The sequence below is a fragment of the Sus scrofa genome, chromosome 4, assembly GCF_054392235.1.
Source record: "Sus scrofa isolate SSC_HxYL_T2T_F1_AM1 chromosome 4, Sscrofa_HxYL_maternal_Yorkshire_Landrace_v2.0, whole genome shotgun sequence".
NCBI lineage: Eukaryota > Metazoa > Chordata > Mammalia > Artiodactyla > Suidae > Sus > Sus scrofa.
The window spans coordinates 75,665,728-75,686,163 of record NC_139386.1 but is presented as its reverse complement, the minus strand read 5'-3'; the positions used below and the strand labels follow the sequence as shown (position 1 = coordinate 75,686,163).

At 36.9% G+C, this 20,436-nt stretch overlaps 1 protein-coding gene across 4 annotated transcripts in view; it reads left to right on the top strand.

The window, feature by feature from the left end:
- The window catches only part of NKAIN3 (sodium/potassium transporting ATPase interacting 3), a 571,670-nt gene that overhangs the window by 271,583 nt on the left and 279,651 nt on the right, over positions 1-20,436 (top strand). For all 4 annotated transcript variants that reach the window (XM_021089314.2, XM_021089313.2, XM_085022309.1 and 1 more), the window contains exon 2: positions 18,959-19,096. In XM_021089314.2, the coding sequence (XP_020944973.1) occupies positions 18,959-19,096 (138 nt within the window). The remainder of the gene's footprint in view (positions 1-18,958; positions 19,097-20,436) is intronic.

The following is a 20,436-nucleotide window of genomic DNA, read 5'->3' as shown; positions in this document are numbered from 1 at the left end:
TTGCTATACCTTTGCTTTATTTGGGTGGAAAAGTTACCGTTTTGATCACATTTCTTTGAAAATGTTTTCAATCAGTCTCTACCTGAAAAATGCCAAAGTAGTTGAGTGTGTGGGGTTTTCCATTGAGTTCCCTATACCTTGATCCAGGACATAATTGATTTAGCCAACATACAACTATTAAATTCAACATGTTCTAAATATTATAGAGCCACAGATACCTAATTGTTGAGGAAATAACAAGAGTGAGGACCTTGTTGAACATTGTTTGAGCTACATTTATATATCACGGTTGGTTCTAATATTTTGCATGTTTTACTTTCCAAATACGTCTTTCTTTTCTTGCTTATTTATTTGAAGATCTAGCTGATTAATTTAGCAGTTTTTAGAAAAAAAAATAGTACTCTGACTCCAGATTTCCACTGGAAAAATACCAATATATAACTTTGCCAAGCTGTTCACAACATGCATCTGATAATCCCTTGAGATAGAGTTTAATGATGTTTTTGCATTGGTGATCTGTCATAATGCAGTGCCTGCAAGCTCTTCTTAGTTAAAGCGTAGAGATGAAAGAAGGTCTAATCCTGATGAGTGACTCATTCACATTTCTCTTGTTATGGATGTCACTATTCAATGGCTAAAGAAGCATCCAGTTCTCATTAAACTGTATCCTGAATGGCACAATGTGGAACAAATGAAAAAGGAACATGCTATTTCTGAACTGGATGCCAGCTCTCCTGCTTCTCTTTTGTCTGGCTTGATATGTTGAAATCTCAGTTAATGCTGTTGACAAGTATGTACACTTTTAGTTGCCAGCCAGGTCTTAACTTTAACAAAAGAACTGCTGGAGAAGTTCTGGCCCTGAGACAGCTGCTGGGATAAAAGGCACCTTTCACTAAAAAACATCACTCTTCCCCCTGTGGGGTATGCCCGAAAATGCAGCAACGCAGCCACTGGAAGGGGACTCTGAAAGCAAAGGTAGAAAAAGAAAATTGCTGGATTCATGGTTGGCAGTACAGGGTTACATCAAGTTGGCCATACAATTGCAAGCTTGCTGGTAAATCGATATGTGTTGCCATGGCGAGATGGCTATAAGCAGAAAAACAGATGGGGATGGTTGTGTTGGAGGCAAAGAAAGAAAAGCTCCAAGTCTCTCCACGGTTTGTGAGTTGTAATTGTGATTTCCCATTTAGTCGTTGTAACCAGGCAGAAAATTTTCTGACAAATTTCAAAAAATTTTAATAAAAATATAAAGAAATGGTTAAGCAAAAATGAAAAAGAAAAGAAATAGAAAAAAAGCCCCAAATCTCCTTCCATGTAAAAGTTACGTAGAATCCAATTATTTAGGGGAAAATTATAAGACTTGTATTACCATTTTATCACATTAATGTGGAAATGATACCATGAAAATCATTCCATTACTCGTGTCCTTATTTCTTTCCCAGTTCAGGAGTTACCTCTCACTTCACTTGTCAAACCATTTCCCTTATTTCATCCAAACCGTGTAAATGCTCATTTTATTTACTCAATCTATCATCATTTAAAGCAGGATTTCCCACCAAATAATTTCACTGTGAGTTCTTTCTCTCTCAAAAAAAGCTTATTCTCTTTCTCTAAAGAAAAGAGAATTCCGTTTGACAGATGTTTATCATACAGACACAAATGCAGAACTCCTATACTTTTTGTATGTATGCTATCTGATATCAATATGAGCTAACCCAGGCCCTGAATTATTAAAACCTTACATCCTATTTCACAGACTATTTTTCCCTCTAATGTTTACATGCTGAGAATGAGCATGCAGTATTTTTTACAGACTGATTCATGTTTCTAAAACGGCATAATTTAATCATGAAAAAGCAAATTTTAATCTCTATTAGCAAAGAGAATTTTTCCTTTATTTGTTCTAGCGTTTAACATTAAACAACAACGTCACTTGATGGAGAACTAGGAAAGTGCAAGTTCCCACTTAACCGCAAAATACAGAGATGACCTTTGTCAGTAGTTTCCCAATAAAGCACATCAGTGGGATTTTGTTTCCTTGAAATAAGACTTTTTTTTAAAAAAAATGCCGTAAGTAATAGAGTCAATCTATTACTTGAGATCAGAAACATCTTTGGAAGATGTATTTCTGACAGAATGGCAGAATAATTACACTGAACATCACTGTTGTTAACATCATTTAAAAGATGTTTTAATTGCATCAATGAATTAAGAAACTAAGTTTCTATAAACTTGAGCTTAGTTTCAAAACTCAAAGAAAGGGGAAGAAGAGATAAATCCCAAAGCACTGCCCAAGCTGGGAGTCTTAATAGAAGATCCTTTCATAAAGCTGGAATCCCACACAGTCAGTGCTTCAAAGTGAAGGTGAGAAGTAGACCCGAACACATCCCCTCAAGACAAGCAAATTATCTGCCTCCATTCTTGATAGTAGGTGGAAAAATTAAAAAGGGTTCTCAATATACATAAAAATAGATTAGGTCTCACATAGATTTGTAAACTAAATTCACACCACCTGAGTGATCCAGAGAATATATAACCTAATATAAGGTGGTGGTAGTGGTGGTTATTAGTGACTCAAGGCACCAGGCAAATACAAATAAAAATCCAAAAGAAAATAAAATGTCTTTGAAGGTTATCTGCCTTCAAAGTCAGTCACAAAATTTCCTGAAGATAAAGTCCCAAGGAACTAGATTTATAATGAGCAATTCAGAATATACAAAGAACCAAGGGGCCATGCCTGTAAAGCAATAGAATAATCAAATAGCAAATCAAAGACAAAGATATAGGTCAGACACAGAACACGAAATAATATACTAGAAATGAATATGCTCACAGAAATAAAGGAGAGGTTTGAGCTAAGCAAAGAGCAAAATGACTAAGCATACTTGAAAAAAAAAGTCAAGTAGACTTAACAGAAAAATACATATAATATTAAATCTTAAATACTCAATACAATGAGATCCTGCTGTGTAGCATTGAGAACCATGTCTGGATACTTACATCGCAACACAGCAATGGGAGGCAGAAGTATGTATACATGTACGTGTAACTTGGTCCCCATGCTATACAGAGGAAAAATAAATAAAATTTTTTAAAAATCTCAATAGTTTACCAGATTCAAAAGAGTGGAGAAAAATAATGAATGGGAAAATATTTGGGGAAGGTATTATACAGTATACAACCCAGAAAACCAAGGGTTAGAAGATTAATACATAGGAAGGTGGGATGAGAAGCTCTATGTGCCTGAATGATGTTCTGGAAGAAAAAAGAGAGAGAGAGAGGCAAAATATGACAAGTGTAAGTGTTTGAAGAGAATTTAGCTGAAATTTTTCTAGAACTGATGAAGACCATCAATCATCAGATTCTGGAAGACAAAAATTTACCAAGAAAAATAAATTAAAAGACATTCACACAGAGATACATCATAGTCAATCCTCAAAACTTCAAGAATATAGAGAGGATTTAGAATATAGAGAGGATTTAAAGTCTGCTGGAGAGATGGAGAGAAGACATTGCCTTCAGAGGAAGCATAATTAAACACTAGCTCACTTCTTACTAGTACCATTGGGATCCAGCAAATTTTTTTTGTTATGTGGAAAGTAAAATATACTTAATGGGAAATGTGAAGTGTTTGAATTAAATAAAAGTACTTTCATTTTGAAAATGGAAAGGGTTTGCCACCAAGAGACCCTCAACTTAACAAGTCTGAAAGTATCTTCTTCAGGAAAAACCAGTTTTCAGAAACAAAAAGAAATGATGAGCAAGAAGGCAATATATATGTGGTTAAATTAGATACAAATGTTGAGGGAACAAATTAATAACAATAATGTCAAGATAGAAAACTCTACATAAAAAAGACCTATTTGGAGAATTATAGTCTTATAAGATTATATTGTTTGATAAAAGGGGAAAGATGATTAAGTTTAGACATTGATAACTTATGTATATACACTAACAAGCCTAGGGTGGTTATTTAAATAAAAGAAATAAAACCTTGAAACTAATAAGGGGATAAAATGGAATGGGAAGAAAACTGATAATTTCAAAGTAAGGGATGAAAGTAGAAATAAAGTCCCAGGGCAAGAAAAAGAAATACAAAGCAAGAATAATAGAAATAAATTCAAATATATCATTAATCACAAAAAAATATAACTGGACAAAATGCTTGGCTTAAGAGACAGAGATTGTCAGACTGAATTGAAAATAGTATGTGAAGTTATATGTTATGTCACTTATTTAATATGGCTTTCTTCTAAATGGCATACAGATAGGTCATGTTTCTTAACCCACTTTGCCAATTTCTTTATTCAGTGTATTTTCATTTAAGTGATTCTTGATATATTCAGGATTAAAATCTAACATTTTATTTTGTGTCTCTGTTCACACTTTTTTCATTTCTTTATTTTCTTTTCCTGCCTTTCTGTGGGTTATTTGAACATTTTTTAGAATTCCATTTTGAGGAGTTCCCGTCGTGGCGCAGTGGTTAACGAATCCGACTAGGAACCATGAGGTTGCGGGTTCGGTCCCTGCCCTTGCTTAGTGGGTTGACGATCTGGCGTTGCCGTGAGCTGTGGTGTGGGTTGCAGACGCGGCTCGGATCCTGCATTGTTGTGGCTCTGGTGTAGGCTGGCAGCTACAGTTCCAATTGGACCCCTAGCCTGGGAACCTCCATATGCCGCAGGAGCGGCCCAAGAAATGGCAAAAAGACAAAAAAAAAAAAAAAAAAAGAATTCCATTTTGATTTGTCAGATCATTTTAACATATCTCCTCTCTTGATAATGACATCTATTGCTTATCTTCTTTCATTCAGTTTGAGATCTTCCTAGTTCTTGTCCTGGCATCGCATGTATGTTCTTCTGTATTATTAATACCACTTTAGGCAGCTGTATAGAACAGCAGTTATACTCATTGTACGTAAAATTACAGGAAAAAGAATTATCCTTATAAAGAAGTTTACACATATCCATCTTCATTAGAAGCAAGGGAATGAATGTGTCTGAGATGAAAGCTCAGGATGTTGGCAGTGTACCTCTCCACGATCAGTGTTGCTGCATCAGAGCTCATAAAATTAACACTCATTCAACCCCTGTCACTAGAAGAGGAACCAGAAGACATATCATATGATAGGTTCTAATGTATGTAGACAGTTTGTACACTTACAATCTAAAAAAATAAAAAAAACTGCAAACCAAGAGGCTGACCAAGGTTCCCAGTCCTTTGAGAAACATTTTAGTGTCCAAAATGTATGAGCATGATTGAAAAGTGGTTAATTCAGTTTGTCCTCTGGGACTTTGAAGATTAAAGACACCCATACTAAGTTGATGAAGACCATGTCACCAAATTAGACCATAGCTGTTGGTTAGTAATAACTGTGAGGAAGAAGATAAAATGCAAATTTATACCAGAAACACCTCAAACATTGTCTAAGGTTTTCACTAGTTCAGCAATCAGCAATATACTCCATGGTCAGTGGGTCCATGACTAACTGGTCTATTCCAAGGATGTGGTCAGCAATGGAACACTCAACCAGCTGCTCATAGTGAGCTAAGGGCAGCAAGAGAAAGACAAAGAGAATCATCCAAAACAAAAGAGACAGGCAATGGTGTTAACTTACTTTAACCTCATCAACTTGTTATTTACATGTCTGTTGTGTATTCTAATTTTCAAGTGAGAATGGCTTCTCTATAGCATAAATACTTTGACATATTCAAGGTTTTTTCCCATATTGTTTTCTAAAGAAGAAATATTTAATTTCATTCCCAAATGAAAAATCTAGGTCTTTCTGAAAATGGATATTTTAAAGGGATTCTTTTAAGAAGGAATTTTGCAGGTGGTTTCTACTACAAATAAAAATGTGAAAAGGCCCTTAAAGAAACTTTTGGCCCATAACCCTCTCTTCTGTCTTCTCATGCTGGGTTGCCATTTAGGTAAAACCTCCATAGGAGTCTTAAATGCCACAGCAGGCATGTTCCCACCAGCTGTTTGTGGGATTGCATAGGTCACCCAGCCTGGAGGTTCAAGTTTAGTGTTCTTGGATCCATTATGGCTCCACTGGAGGGTTGAAATTTAATCTTCAATCACTGTTCTGTAACAAAGTGGCACTTCGGGCTTTTGCTAAAATAGTTGGCTTCTTCCTGTCTTGAACTATTCATGGACTGGAACTGCATTTTTTAAGGTCGGCTTCTGCTTGGCAAAGTTGGAGGTGTTGGGCTGTAAGATAATTCCTGGCATAAATTACTAAGAAGCTGAATCAAATGATGTTATCTCTCTGTTTAGAGATCAAGGTACATCCTCAAACAACTACTAACAGATAATTCCCTTCTGCCTAACTTTTGTGCAATTCTTACCAAAGCATTATTGATTTAGTGTGAAAAAAGGAAGCAGAGCATTTGTCACCTAGTTTCTTTATGACGTGGTTTGTCTTTTGTCTCTATCAGTATCTGCAGGGCTAGAAAACAAGTACATATATGTACATACATGTTCTTTTTCTCATATTATCTTCTATCATGTTCCATCACAAATGACTGGATATAATTCCCTGTGCTATAAAGCAGGACTTAATTGCTTATCTGTTCTAAATGTAATAGTGTGTTTCTACTAACTCCAAACTCTGAGTCCATCCCACTCCCTCCCCCTCCCCCTTGGCAACCACGAGTATGTTCTCTATGGCCATGAGTTTGTTTCTGCTCTGTGGAAATGTTCATTTGTGCCATATATTAGATTCCAGATATAAGTGATATCATATGGCATTTGGCTTTCTCTTTCTGACATACTTCACTTAGTGTGAGAATCTCTAGTTCCATCCAAGTTGCTGCAAATAGCATTATTTTGTTCCTTTTTATGGCTGAGTAGTATTCCATTGTGTATATGTACCACATATTCTTAATCCATTCATCCCTGGATGGACATTTAGGTTGTTTCCATGTCTTGGCTATTGTGAATAGTGCTGCAATGCACATTCAGGTGCATGTATCTTTTTCAAGTAAAGTTTTGTCTGGAAATATGCCCAGAAGTGGGATTTCTGGATCATATGGCAGTCCATATTTTGTTTTGAGGTACCTCTATACTGTTTTCCATAATGGTTTATCAATTTACATTTCCACAAACAGTGTAGCAGGGTTCCCTTTTTGCCACTTCCTCTCCAGCACTTGCTATTTGCAGTCTTGTTAATGATAGCCATTCTGACCAGTGTGAGATGGTATCTCATTGTAGTTTTGATTTTCATTTCTCTAATCAGTGATGTGGAGCATTTTTCATGTGCCTGTTAGCCATCCATTATTTCTTCTTTGGAGAAATGTCTATTTAGGTCTTCTGCCCATTTTCCAACTGTGGGCTTTTTGTCTTTTTTTGTTTTGGGGGGTTTTTTTTGGTGAGTTGTATTAGTTGTTTGCATATTTTGGAGATCAAGCCATTGTCAATTGCATAATTTATAATTATTTTCTCCCATTCAGTAGGTTGTCTTTTTTTATGGCTTCCTTTGCTGTATAAAAGCTTGTAAGTTTGATTAGGTCCCACTGGTTTATTTTTGTTTTTATTTCTATTGCTTTGGGAGACTGACCTAAGAAAACATTTGTATGGTTGATGTCAGAGAATGTTTTACCTATGTTCTCTTCTAGGAGTGTTATAGTATCTTGTCTTTTGTTTAGGTCTTTAAGCCATTTTGAGTTTACTTTTGTGCATGGTATGAGGGTGTGTTCTAGTTTCATTGATTTACATGCGGCTGTCCAGTTTTCCCAGCACCATCAGCTGAGGAGACTGTCTTTTTCCCATTTTATATTCTTGCCTCCTTCGTTGAAGATTAGTTCGCCATAGCTGTCTGGCTTTATTTCTGGGTTCTCTATTCTGTTCCATTGGTCTGTAAGTCTATTTTGGTACCAGTGCCACACTGTCTTGATTACTGTAGCTTTGTGATGTTGTCTTAAGTCTGGGAGAGTTATGCCTCCTGCTTGGTTTTTGTTCCTCAGGATTGCTTTGGCAGTTCTGGGTCTTTTATGATCCAAAAATGTAAAATTTTTGGATAGTTTGTTCCAGTTCTGTGAAAAATGTCATGAGTAATTTGATAGGGGTTGTATTGAACCTGTAGATTGCTTTGGGTAGTATGGCCATTTTAATGGTATTAATTCCTCCAATTCAGGAGCATGAAGTATCTTTCCATTTTTGGAATCCCCTTTAATTTCCTTGATTAATGTTTTACAGTTCTCAGCATATAAGTCTTTCACCTCCTTTGTCAGGTTTATTCCTAGATATTTAATTTTTTGAGGTGCAATTTTAAAAAGTATTGTATTTTTATATTCCTTTTCTAATATTTCATTGTTAGTATACAGAAATGCAACTGATTTCTGAATGTTAGTCTTGTATCTTGCTACTTTACTGAATTCATTGATCAGTTGGAATAGTTTTTGTGTGGAGTCCTTAGGGTTTTCTATATATAATATCATGTCAACTGCATAGAGTGACAATTTTACCTCTTCTCTTCCAATTTGGATACCTTTTATTTCTTTTGTTTGTCTGATTGCTGTGCCTAGGACTTCCAATACTATGTTGAATAAAAGTGGTGAGAGTGGTCATGTTCCAGATTTTAGTGGAAAGGCTTTCAGCTTTTCTCCTTTGAGTATTGTATTGGCCGTGGGTTTGTCATAAATGGACTTTATTATGTTGAAGTAAGTTCCCTCTGTACCCACTTTAGTAACAGTTTTTATCATGAATGGATGAACACTAGTTTTTAATATGCCTTATTAAAAAAAAGGGGTAAAGGCCACAATTGGAATATGTAATCTGATGCTACAGAAGGTCTTCATAAGAGATTCCAACACATTAACCTCAAAACTGTAATTTTCCTCCTCACTTTCAATAATTGCAACAACATTCAGCCAGCTAGGTGTTTTTTTGATCAGAGTGAATACATAAGCTAAATTGACCTGATTATTCATCACCTCTCACATATAATTGCCTTTAGAGTCTAGTTCCTGAATATTTCCATGCTGTCCCTGTCATCATCTTCCTTGGCCACTGTCTTAGTTCAGGTTCCCATCCTCCTTCATGTAATGATTGTAGTATCTCTCACCACGTGCCCTACCTTAAGTCCAAGTGTTATCCTTACTGCCATCATCTCCTATTAAAAAGCAAAGTCAAAACAGTTCCAAACCTCTAACAGAGGGGTCTTTCTTTCTTTCTGTCTTTTTCTTTTTTACAGTGTTGAGTTAGTTTCAAGGGTACAGCAAATTTATTCAGTTACACATACACATTCTTATTTCAGATTCATTTCCACTCTAGGGTATTATAAGATATTGAGTATAGTTCCCTATGCTATGCTGTAGATCCTTGTTGTTTACCTATTTGAGACATAGTAGTGTGTATATGTTAATCCCACGCTAATTTATTTGACAGAAGGTTTTTTTAAAGCATAATTTGTTTATGAAATTCCATAATGCACGAGAGTAAGCCTTTAATGGCTTCCTGACACCTACAAGATGAGTCTCAACTCACCCGGTTACACCTTGACCTTCATCTTCCCTTATGAACACCTTCCACAGCGTATGCACTACACCACTGTTTAGCAAACTACAATTCTTGACCCACTGGTAGGTAGGAAATCAATTTAATTAGTCTAGGCTAGCACTGTTAATGACATAGAATAAAACCTACCAGACTATGGCACACATAAGAAGGTTAAGCATTGCTTCTTAATATTTTGTTTCCGTATGTATGTTGTAAAAGATATGTTTTCCTCCTATGTATTGAGTTAAGCCACACATACACAGAAAGATAAATGAAACACAGATCTTTTTTTCTTATCACAAATAACCCATGTTTGTTGACTACAATTTTTAGAAAAATTAGAATAGTGATCATTTTTAAACAACCCAAATTCCACTATTCAGATATAATTTAGACAGATGGGTTTAATGTTGTATGTCTACACACACACACACACACACACACACACACACATAGAAATATACCTGAGTTATATGCATAGCCACACAAGCCTTCTATACACTTAGAAGGGTCTCAAAACATTTGTTGATTGACATTGGTAGATACAGATTTCTAGTTATAAAATAGAATTTCATTATGCATACACGTGATTTTGTCCTACATAATGTATATGATCAGTTTTTTATATCAATACATATTGACCTACATTATTTTGTGTAGTGTGTAGTATTTCATATTATGGATATGTCAACATATATTTTTAATATCCTGTATATTGGACATCCCTCCTACCGTGTGTGTGTGTGCCAGGCACCAATTTAAATGTATACATGTATACTCATTTACTATATATAACTTATTGTATATTATATGTATATAAACGTATTTAATCTGCAGAAAATGACAGTGAAAGGGGCCCTATCATTTTACAGATGGGAAGCCAAGACACAGAATTTAAGGATAATGCCCAAGATCCCATGCTAGTAAGCAGAAGAGCCAAGATCTGAAACCAGCCAGTCTGGGTCTGGCCCAGGAGTCTGTGCGCCAACACTATGCAGTGTTGCCTCTACAGTTGTCCAATTAAGATAAATTACTGAAAGTGGACTTAAATTTAATGGAACTAAAATTGAATATTTGTAAAGCATTTTTCTCAGAGGCACATTAGACACTTTATGGCATTCTGAAATCCTCTTCTATATCTTTTGCTTTAATTGTTCTGTCCCCATCCTTCTTTGCATGAAAACTTTGACTGTTCTTTGGGAACCCCATATAATAGCCACCTCTTTTCTAAAGGTGTCATAAACAAACTGGTCATGCCAAGCAGAGCTCAAAACACTTTCCTCTGTGCCCCTATGGTTCTTTGAACACCCCTCTACCATAGCATGGATAATATTTTATTATAACTTTTAATCTATACCTTTTGTCCCCACTAGAGTATGAACTAGTTCCTCTAGGCCAGGAATTCTGTCATTCATCTTTATGCTCCCAGATCATTAAATGGTACATGTGAACAAATGAATTAGTAAAAGAGAAATAATGGTTTTAGATTCATAAAGCTGAATCTGAAAAGAAATCACTGCTGACATTCTAATGATTAGATTAAAAGTGTTTTTAAAATGGTTCTTTGTTTACCTCTTCAGCCTTACCCCATTGTCTTCATTAACCATTACTTTAATAAAATAGTTGCAATATCTCACTTCCTAAAATGATCTGGTGTCATCTGATTTTTGTAATGCTTGACCCTCAAAGCAGACTCTGGACTCTAGAAAGACCAAAAACTACACATATCTTTCAGTTAATTCTTCTTGAAAAAGAGTAGCCTCAATTTGGTTATTATTAATAGAATGGCTTGAAAATAAAAGCTGTTTTGTTCAGTGTTGGGGATCATTAAATATCCTTAGGCATAGACGATGTGTTTTCCTCATGATTGACGTGAAAGTGACTTTATCTACGCAAAGAATAAGGAATTGTTTATTGTCCTTTCATTTCAAATAAGGTATTACTGGGATATATGATATATACCCAAGGATATTACTAGAAATATTTATCTTTTTCCTTTCCATTACACCTTGTTGACAGAGTTTTATAGATACTTTGGTGGAGTTAGAGCTATATTTATTTACATCAACCTTCTTATACCTATATCACAAATTTTTAAATTATAATGCTACTTCAGTGGATTTTTCTGGGAAGAAATCTTCCTACAGATATAGGAAGTTTTGAGACCTCTGGTCACCTCAGTAATGGGATTGGACATAGCAGGAGCTGGGATAGACAGTAGCCCTAGTTGTGGTTTTCTGAGGCTGAGAGAAGGTGGGAAAATTCTGGGCTCTTTCTGGACTAGTCCGGACCTGACTACGACATGTACACATTTCCACCTCAAGTCAGGGACCCATCCCAGAGAAATCAAGAAATTGGGAGAGCAGGAAGTAACAGTTGCATAGTAGGCAGAATGTTGGCTCCCAAAGATGTTCATGTCCTAATCCCTGGAACCTGTGAATACATTTCCTTATGTAACAAAGGGGAAGTAACGTCACAGAGGGAATTAAGGGTTCAGCGGTGGCTGAAATGGATTTTTCTGAGTGATCCAGGAAAGCCCTGTGTAATCACCAGAGTCTTTATAAGTGGAAGAAGGAGGTAGACAAGAAGGAACCAGAGGGATGATGGCAGCATGAGGACTCAGCCCAGAGCCGCTGGCTTAGCTAATGAAGGAAGAGGACCGAGGAAGGTGGGCAGCCTCCAGCAGCTGGAGAAGTCAAGGAAAGGAAACCTCCCTTAGAGGTTTCAGAAGGAAGGCAGCCCAGCCTGCCAACACCCTGATTCTAACACGGCAAAGCTCTTTTTGGACTTCTGAACTACAGAAGACAATATAGTTCTGTAGGGTCGAGTATTTGTTTGAGCATTAGAAGAGCAGCAATAAACTTAATACACAATGGCTGGCACTTATTGATTGCTATCTGAAGTGCCTGATGTGCATATCCTAATATTTATCTGCAAGATTACTGTTTTCTACCTCTGATGAAGAAACTAAAATAGCATAGCTGGTGAGTTTTGGAAAAGTGCAGCTTGCCTCTTCTGAAGGACAAAAGGAGGAATTGAGAAATGGGTGGGATAGGAAGAAGGAGGACTAAATCATGAAACATTCCACTGTGCTTCTGATGTTATTTCTATCTCCTGTGATAGAGCTTATTTCAGAATTTGACCTCAGTAAACAGTGTATGCTTTGCTGCATGATTTCAGAATAGTATGGAAGAAAGACAATAGGCTCCGAACATAAAGATGCTAGTCTGATCTCCAAAGCAAATTAGCTGATTGTTCTGAGTTTCTTCATATAAGGATAATCATATTTTTCCTATTTTTGTTAGCATCAAATTAGATTAACAAACATGGGAGAATGTGTTAAATAATGTTCCACTCAGAATGTTACTATTCTTTTAGATTTTTGGAGTACTTTTTATGCAGTGGCTTATTCTCTGACAGGCTGAGAAGTTGGTGAAATAGTTGTCATTCTACCAGCTAATATGCCGAGTCAGTGCACAAAATATGCTAAAGAAGTTTCTTGAGTGAGTTTATGGTTCATAAATGCTTTTCACATGCATCTTTCAGCTCATCAGCCTCCATCAGTCTGTCCATGTGGGAGGGCAGGAAGTAACAGCTGCAAAATGTTGGCCTACCTGTTCTTTTTTAAATAAGAAAATTCCTTGATCTGTTACCCACAGTTCCTTATTTCTTCAAAAAATAGACTTGCATCCTAACATGAGGCTGTTTTCTGATTTCCAAAATCATTCACTTAACCAAGTAGCTTACATCTTCATGATTGAATTGTAAGACTATTCAACTACTTTGAGATATAGGGACTCAAAATCTGTAGATAGAATTCAAGAAGCCGTTTCAGGTGTTCTGGAGACAATTTCCTAGTGAAGCTAACTCAATGACTAAAGGTCAACAGTCACAGTTAGCATCGTGGAAGTACTCTTCCCTAAAGCTCTCATGCTTCCACCTCCCCTAACTGCATAGACATAGTGGTCATTCAGGCCACCAGAAATGGTACTAAGGTGTGGCCTATTAAACCTGATTTGACTTTATTCATTATATGAAATTATTGGTTTTGGTTTTTTTGGAATAGCCTCTGCCATCTGACCACTACCAAAAATAACACAAAACCATGCCGAAACCACAAAACCCTTAACACAATTGCTCTCTTTATTGGATAAACCAAATCATAAACAGGCCATATCCATCAAAGTTTGTACACATCCTAAGACTTGGTTACCTGTCTATAGCCATAAGAAACCTTTCCAAAATAGCACTTGCTTTAACATAGTGGTAAATCTTCAGGTTATTAGATCTTTTGTGGCAGTCTTTATAAACAGGCTTATGAAACAAATGCTATGATCCTTCTATTTATTTACTTTAGAGCCATGAAAAAGTATTCATAAATTTTAGCTTAAAATATAAGAGCATAATCTGGCCTAGGCCAGGTTTATGAATGCAGCAGTTGGGCATCTTCAACCTCAAGAAATCTCCATTGGAAATTGAATATCTATGAGATTCTAGAGCCAAGAAAGTAAGGATGATGGTGGCAGAGCTGAGGGCTCCATGGACTTTCCAGACATAAGGAAACCTCCTCTAATACCCAAGACATTTGAAATGACCCAGGATGCACCATTTAGCTGATAGGAGTGTTAATTAGCACTCTGAAATTCCCCCTTGAGGGAATGATTCTGTTCTTCATGGCTATCAAATACTTATCCCATGAATTCCTAGACCACAGGTTATGCAGGAGAGAGTGAGTATCAGTCACACAAAATGCTTTCATTTCACCGTGTTTTAGGAAACTATGGGTTGATCAAACACTCTCCTACAATTCTACTAACAGGAGGAACTCTGTTTTGATCTTTTTTTATTGTGTTTGACTCTAGTACACGGCGAAAAGTCCAAGGGGAAGAGGGTGTAAAAGCAGCTCACCTTTCTCACTGTGACGTTCAACCTCCAAGGATACTCATTTCTTAGGAATGAGCATTCTTGCCCAGCTTTTGTTTGGACAGAAGCTTCCTGTGTAGATCCAAACTAAGTAAATGCCCAGGAAAATATTTGGTCACCTGGAGTTTTTATAGCTTTTTCATTAAGATAAATAAATTTTCACCATGTGTAGTAATTATGAGCTAAGGAAAAATACCATGTGAACCATTAAACATAATATATGGATCAATAAGAAAGTTACTGTATTTTAAAGTTGCTTCTGTTTGTCTCTATCTACATTGCTTGGGCATAATAAGAAAATAGGATTTGCAGCAACATGGATGGAACTAGAGACTCTCATACTAAGTGAAGTTAAGTCAGAAAGAGAAAGACAAATACCATATGATATCACTTATATCTGAAATCTAATATGTAGCACAAATGAGCCTATCTACAGAAAAGAAACAAACTCATGGACAGGGAGAACAGACTTGTGGTTGCCGAGGGGGAGGGGGAGAGGGTGGGATGTACAGGGAGTTTGGAATTAGCAGATGTAAACTATTGCATTTGGAGTGGATAAGCAATGAGGTTCTGCTGTATAACACAGAGAACTGTATCTAATCACTTGTGATAGAACGTGATTGAGGATAATGTGAGAAAAAGAATATGTATATATAACTATAAAATGTATATATAACTGGGTCACTTTGCTGTATAGCAGAAGTTGACAGAGCATTGTAAAGCAAATATAATAAAAAAATTGTAAAAAGAAAATAGGGACACTTCTTGAGCTATTGGGAGTATGTGTGTTAATGTGGACTGCAGCTAATGATTCCTAGATTTATAAGAAATTTTCACTTTAGAGTCTGATAAAAGGAAATGCCTGACCCCGAAGGAAGCATTTTAAAACATACCCCCCTTCCCTTTGCCATATACACAGAATTCAGACAGAACACTCAGTCTCTCCCAAGTTCTGTTAGATATACTTGCTATGGTCAAATTACACTTTTATTTTGTTCTATAATCATATTGAAGACTTCCGAGCTTTCGGCAACTGGATTCTGAAAGTTTCAAGCCAATAAGCAACATTTTCATTGGAATGAGTATGGAATATTTGTCATGCAGCCCCAAGTATGATCCAGAGTCACACTTCTCTCCTTGTAGTTCCAGTGTCACCATCCCTGTGCCATTCAGGGAGAATATTTCAATGGCTTCTTCATATTTACATTGAAAATCAGGCCCTATGTCGCAGTTTCCGCTGAGCGCTGTGGGTTAATGATCTGACTTGTCTGTATGGCATTCCTGGTTCTATCCCCGGCCCCGGCACAGTGGGTTAAGGATCCTGAATTGCCACAGTGGCGTAGATAGCAGATATAGCTTGGATTTGAACTATATCTGCTGGGAACTTCATAGGCCGCGGGTGAGGACAAACACAGAAATAAACAACCAACCAACCAAAAGCATGCCCAATATTACTGTTCTTAGTATTTTGGAATTACATTTTCCTTGCATCACTGATCCAGTCTCCTTCCATCCCCTCCCTTCTCCTCTTTCTTTTTATTAAGATCGTTTGCTTTTATTTTTAACTTGTTAGGGGCACACACATTTTCTTTTCCATCATGTTTTTAAACCTCCTGGAGTCTGATCTGCCTCCCCTTTCCCTTAGAAAAGATCCCATTGTTCTTGAGGCCACTGCTTCTTGTTCTGATTTAAACTGGTGACTCCTTGGTTTTGCTGTCTCTGGAGTGCCTCGCTACCTTTCTGTTTTCTTGGATGCCCTACATGTATAGAAAGCTCAGGTTCTTCCATTGTCTCACTCAGTCTCTTTGCTCTGGCGTCTCTGCAGAGCCCGCATCCTCTGCTTCCATCTGGACCGGATGCTTTTCTTGACACTGCATCACATATTCGATCACGTCCTTTTCACTGCTTTTCTGAGTCAAAACTCCTATTTTTCCACGTGCCGTATCCAGTGGCGCACAGGTAAATATTTAATCATACGCTCTTGTGACAAATAATCGAGACCTTGGTATTTTGGTGCTTCCCAGTGTCCACGTTGTAAATACAATGGCCAATGTCAAGTTCCCAACTAGATGTTACTGTCTGTGGAGTTGGGAAGATGCACTGATTCGTGCACGCAGGCCTGCGCCAGCAGCTTAAGCACATTGTTGATGAGACCATTTTGTCCAAGATGTTTCTAAGCTATATTGATACTTTTTTGAGTTAACAAAGTAAGCTGAGCCTCATTTGGTTTCATTTTGTGGCACTAGGTCATTATTATTAATGTCAGGCTATAAGGTGTCACCTCTAAATGTCTAGAGGTGACATTTAGAGGGACTCTGCCTCTAAACTAAGTGACTTAATAGCTTATCATGGAAATTAGATAAAATTCTGAATAGAAAACGTGATGGTATTTGTTTGTTTTTGCAGGGCGTTTTGTTGTTGTTAGCTGACTTTTTAAAACACAGTAGTCAAATCTAGTTTTTGTGGCTTATGTAGTTGTTTCAGCTGCCTCTTGCCTGATGCTTGATATCACCTCCCGGTTTGTTTGTTTTTAAATGGCCTTTTATTTGTGCTTTTATTTCAAGCCACTGTAAATCCATTTCAAGTTATCAGAGAAAAAATGTAGGTAGAGAGAGGGTGTCTTCAATAAAGAATGCAGGGTTTCTAATGAGTGGTGTTAATGTGGCTTCTCTTTCGTTGTGTGTGTTCTCTCTAATATCATAAAAGAGAACGCTATCGATGCATCTTCTGACAGAAAAGAAAATGGGTTTTTCTCTGTTTGAAAAGTTCACTTTAAAGGTTTTTGTGATGCGGGACAGCTTTAAAATAGGGTTGCTTTTCAGAATGAATTGCCTGCAGCTGCTCTTCAGAATTTTTTGTGTTTTTTTTTCCTGAGCACATCCATCCTGTTTGGACATTTTTTTAAAAATTGCATATTTACATCGCTGATGGGCCAATAAATAAAATGCTGCATTTTTAGGGGAAGCTTCCAGGGAACTAATTGCTGTCACAAGCAGAGAGATAAGAGATTGAAAGCAGGGTGCTGCTGCTTACCTTGCTCTGACTATTGGGTGTTTTCGCCCTTTCTCTGCCCCTTCCCATCTGTGAGCGCAGGGGATGGTGACGAATTACTTGATCAGGAAATTCCCAGGAATTGAATGTGGTTCTGCTGGGCTTGTCTTTAGGTATTTGCTCTTTTTTCCTCTCCTCCACAGCTCGCTGAAGGTGAATCTTAACCAAGGTAAATTCAGCTTACTGGATAGAGGACATTTCTTTATGTTCAAGGAAATTAAAGCTATTCAGGCATACACTTGCCACATAACTAGAAAAATACCTCGGGTACCATTTTCATTTCAAATCTGCAGTTTCTAGTACCAGCAGTATGGTTCATCATTGGATCAGTTTCTTTTAGCAGGGCAAAAGTAGAGAAGGGCTTGAAATGTGTAAGATTCGTGTCCAAATACAGCAGGTGGAGTTATACAATTTTTAGATATAAAATACAATAAATATCATTTGTACATGATACTTCCCTTCTTGATATTGCTAGACGATATGAAATTCATCTCTTTCATCGTAAATGGTTTAAGCGTCTATTTTAAGATAGTTCAGAATTGCTTTAAAACGTCATTGTGTATAATTCAAATGTAAAAAACTGTGACATGTCTAAAATTACCACCGTATAATTTTTTTTTATTATTATTTTCCCACTGTACAGCAAGGAGGTCAGGTCATCCTTAGATGTATACATTGCAGTTACAGTTTTTTCCCACCGTATAATTTTGATTTGAGTATTTAAATTTATTGAGTATTTGAGTATTTTTATTTTATTTGAGTATTTAAAAATGTATCTAATCTAAGATGAATTTTCATGTAGGTATATGAGCTCAGTAAAATATGATTCAAAGGAACTATGTCACTCTAGTTTTAGTAAATAAATAAGCTTATTTTGAAAAAGTGCTTGATCAGTATCATTGATGTAAATAAATAAGCCCAAAGTAAATAAATAAGTAAGCTTCATTTTGAAAAAGTGGTTAGTCATTATCATCAATGGCAATTTAAAGAAAGGAAGGAAAATAACGGGATTTGATCATTCACATTTCACACAGGAAGGCAGAGATGGGTAGTTTTTTGTTGTTGTTTTTCCAAAATGACAGTAGTCCTAGCATTGCAGGCCTGGAGTTACTGTTCCAAGTATGTTATACTAAGTGAATCATTGTGCTAAAAATACTGCTTAGTTAATACCATAAAATATGGTATCAGGAAGTTTCTGCCTAGATTTGCTACTAGAGGAAATGATTTCAGGAGTCTATCATCAGCTCTCTAGATAGGTTTCAAAGATACTTATCCTTGAAGTCATACCATTCCCCATTATGTTAGTGTATTTTCTGAGAGAAGTTGCATCAAATAGTACATGCAGTGGGTATCACAGTCTTAGCGAAGGTGATGTCCATCGGTGTGACTGACATTGGCTATGCAGCCTTCTCCAGCTATGAAACCAGGATGGAAATGGCCTGGTGTGCTCAGCTTAGATGCTCATGGACTCTCTGCTTCGTTGCAGCTCTCAGCACTAGAGAGGCAGATCTTTGACTTCCTTGGCTTCCAGTGGGCGCCCATTCTTGGAAATTTTCTACATATAATCGTCGTCATCCTGGGCTTGTTTGGAACCATTCAGTACAGACCTCGATATATTGTGGTGGTAAGTCTTCTTTCTACCATGTCTTTTCATATCAACACTGCACAAGTGTTATGAGAAGAAGAAAACCAGTTGTTCCCTTTGATACAATGTGATGTTGCTGTTCTAGCCTTTATTTCTGAATTATCTCAGGAGATGACTGTGGGAAAGAAGACTCAGTGAATGTTTACAAGGAAAGCAAAGCAACATGACTAGGCGTGAGAAGCACAGTGTAGTTGAAATCCAGTTTCACAAGGAAATTTAAAATGGTGTTTAGATAGAATAGAAGGATTAGCTGTGAGCTTCATGGTAGATCAGATGTAAATGTGCATTACTTATCATTTTAATGATGCAAATCACTAAAAAGCGAACCTGGGAGTTCCCGTTGTGGAGCAGCGGAAACAAAACCAACTAGGAGCCATGAGGTTGCAGGTTCGATCCTTGCAGTGGGTTAAGGATCTAGCGTTGCCATGAGCTGTGGTCAGGTTGCAGACATGGTTCGGATCTGGCGTGGCATGACTGTGATGTAGGGTGGCAGCTGTAGCTCCAATTCAACCCCCAGCCTAGGAACCTCCATATGCCGCAAGTGTAGCCCTAAAAAAAAGCAAAAAAAAAAAAAAAAAAAAAAAAAAGCAAGCCTATGTAGCCATAACTCTTTACCAAATGAGAGTGATAATATAATTTAATTAGAAGTGATCTAGGACTTTACAAAAGCATATGCTGAAGGTTATTTAGTACTTAACCATTAATCTGTTGCCTACTATATATTACTGAACATTTCTCGATTTTATTAAGATAAATTTGAAACATAAATCCATACCCCAAACCATGACATACGTGGTCAGCACACCCTCCATTGCAGGAAAATTTTATAAAGCATATGCTGTGCTCCTCATTGACACAAAGTTATGGCCAGTAACTAGTTTTCTTTTCTGTTAAAAGGAGGGAATATTTGAGGCTACATGTATAAGGAGGTTGTGAGAAACACCAAGCATATATAAGGAATTGAAATTAAGAGTGACATACTCTAAAATGCTCATTGAACTTGAATAAATATACAGGGTTCAGTAGAACTTGTGAGTGTTTTCTTGCAATGCAATGACTGCCTCACTAGAAGAAAATTATTGACTTAAAATATGCTACTTTTCTGTTTTGATTTAATCCAGTCACATAGAAAAGAATAAAGTTATAATTTTTTCTGAAAATGCATCCATTCTCTATTTTGGATCTCGAAATTGGCTTTTTGGTATCTTTCATCCTCTCACACAGAGGAGAAGATAACTAACCCACAGCACACACTTTGCCCTTAAACTCGCTGCCCCCAGGGAAATGGGAGCATTTATGTCCCTCAGCTGACCACAGGG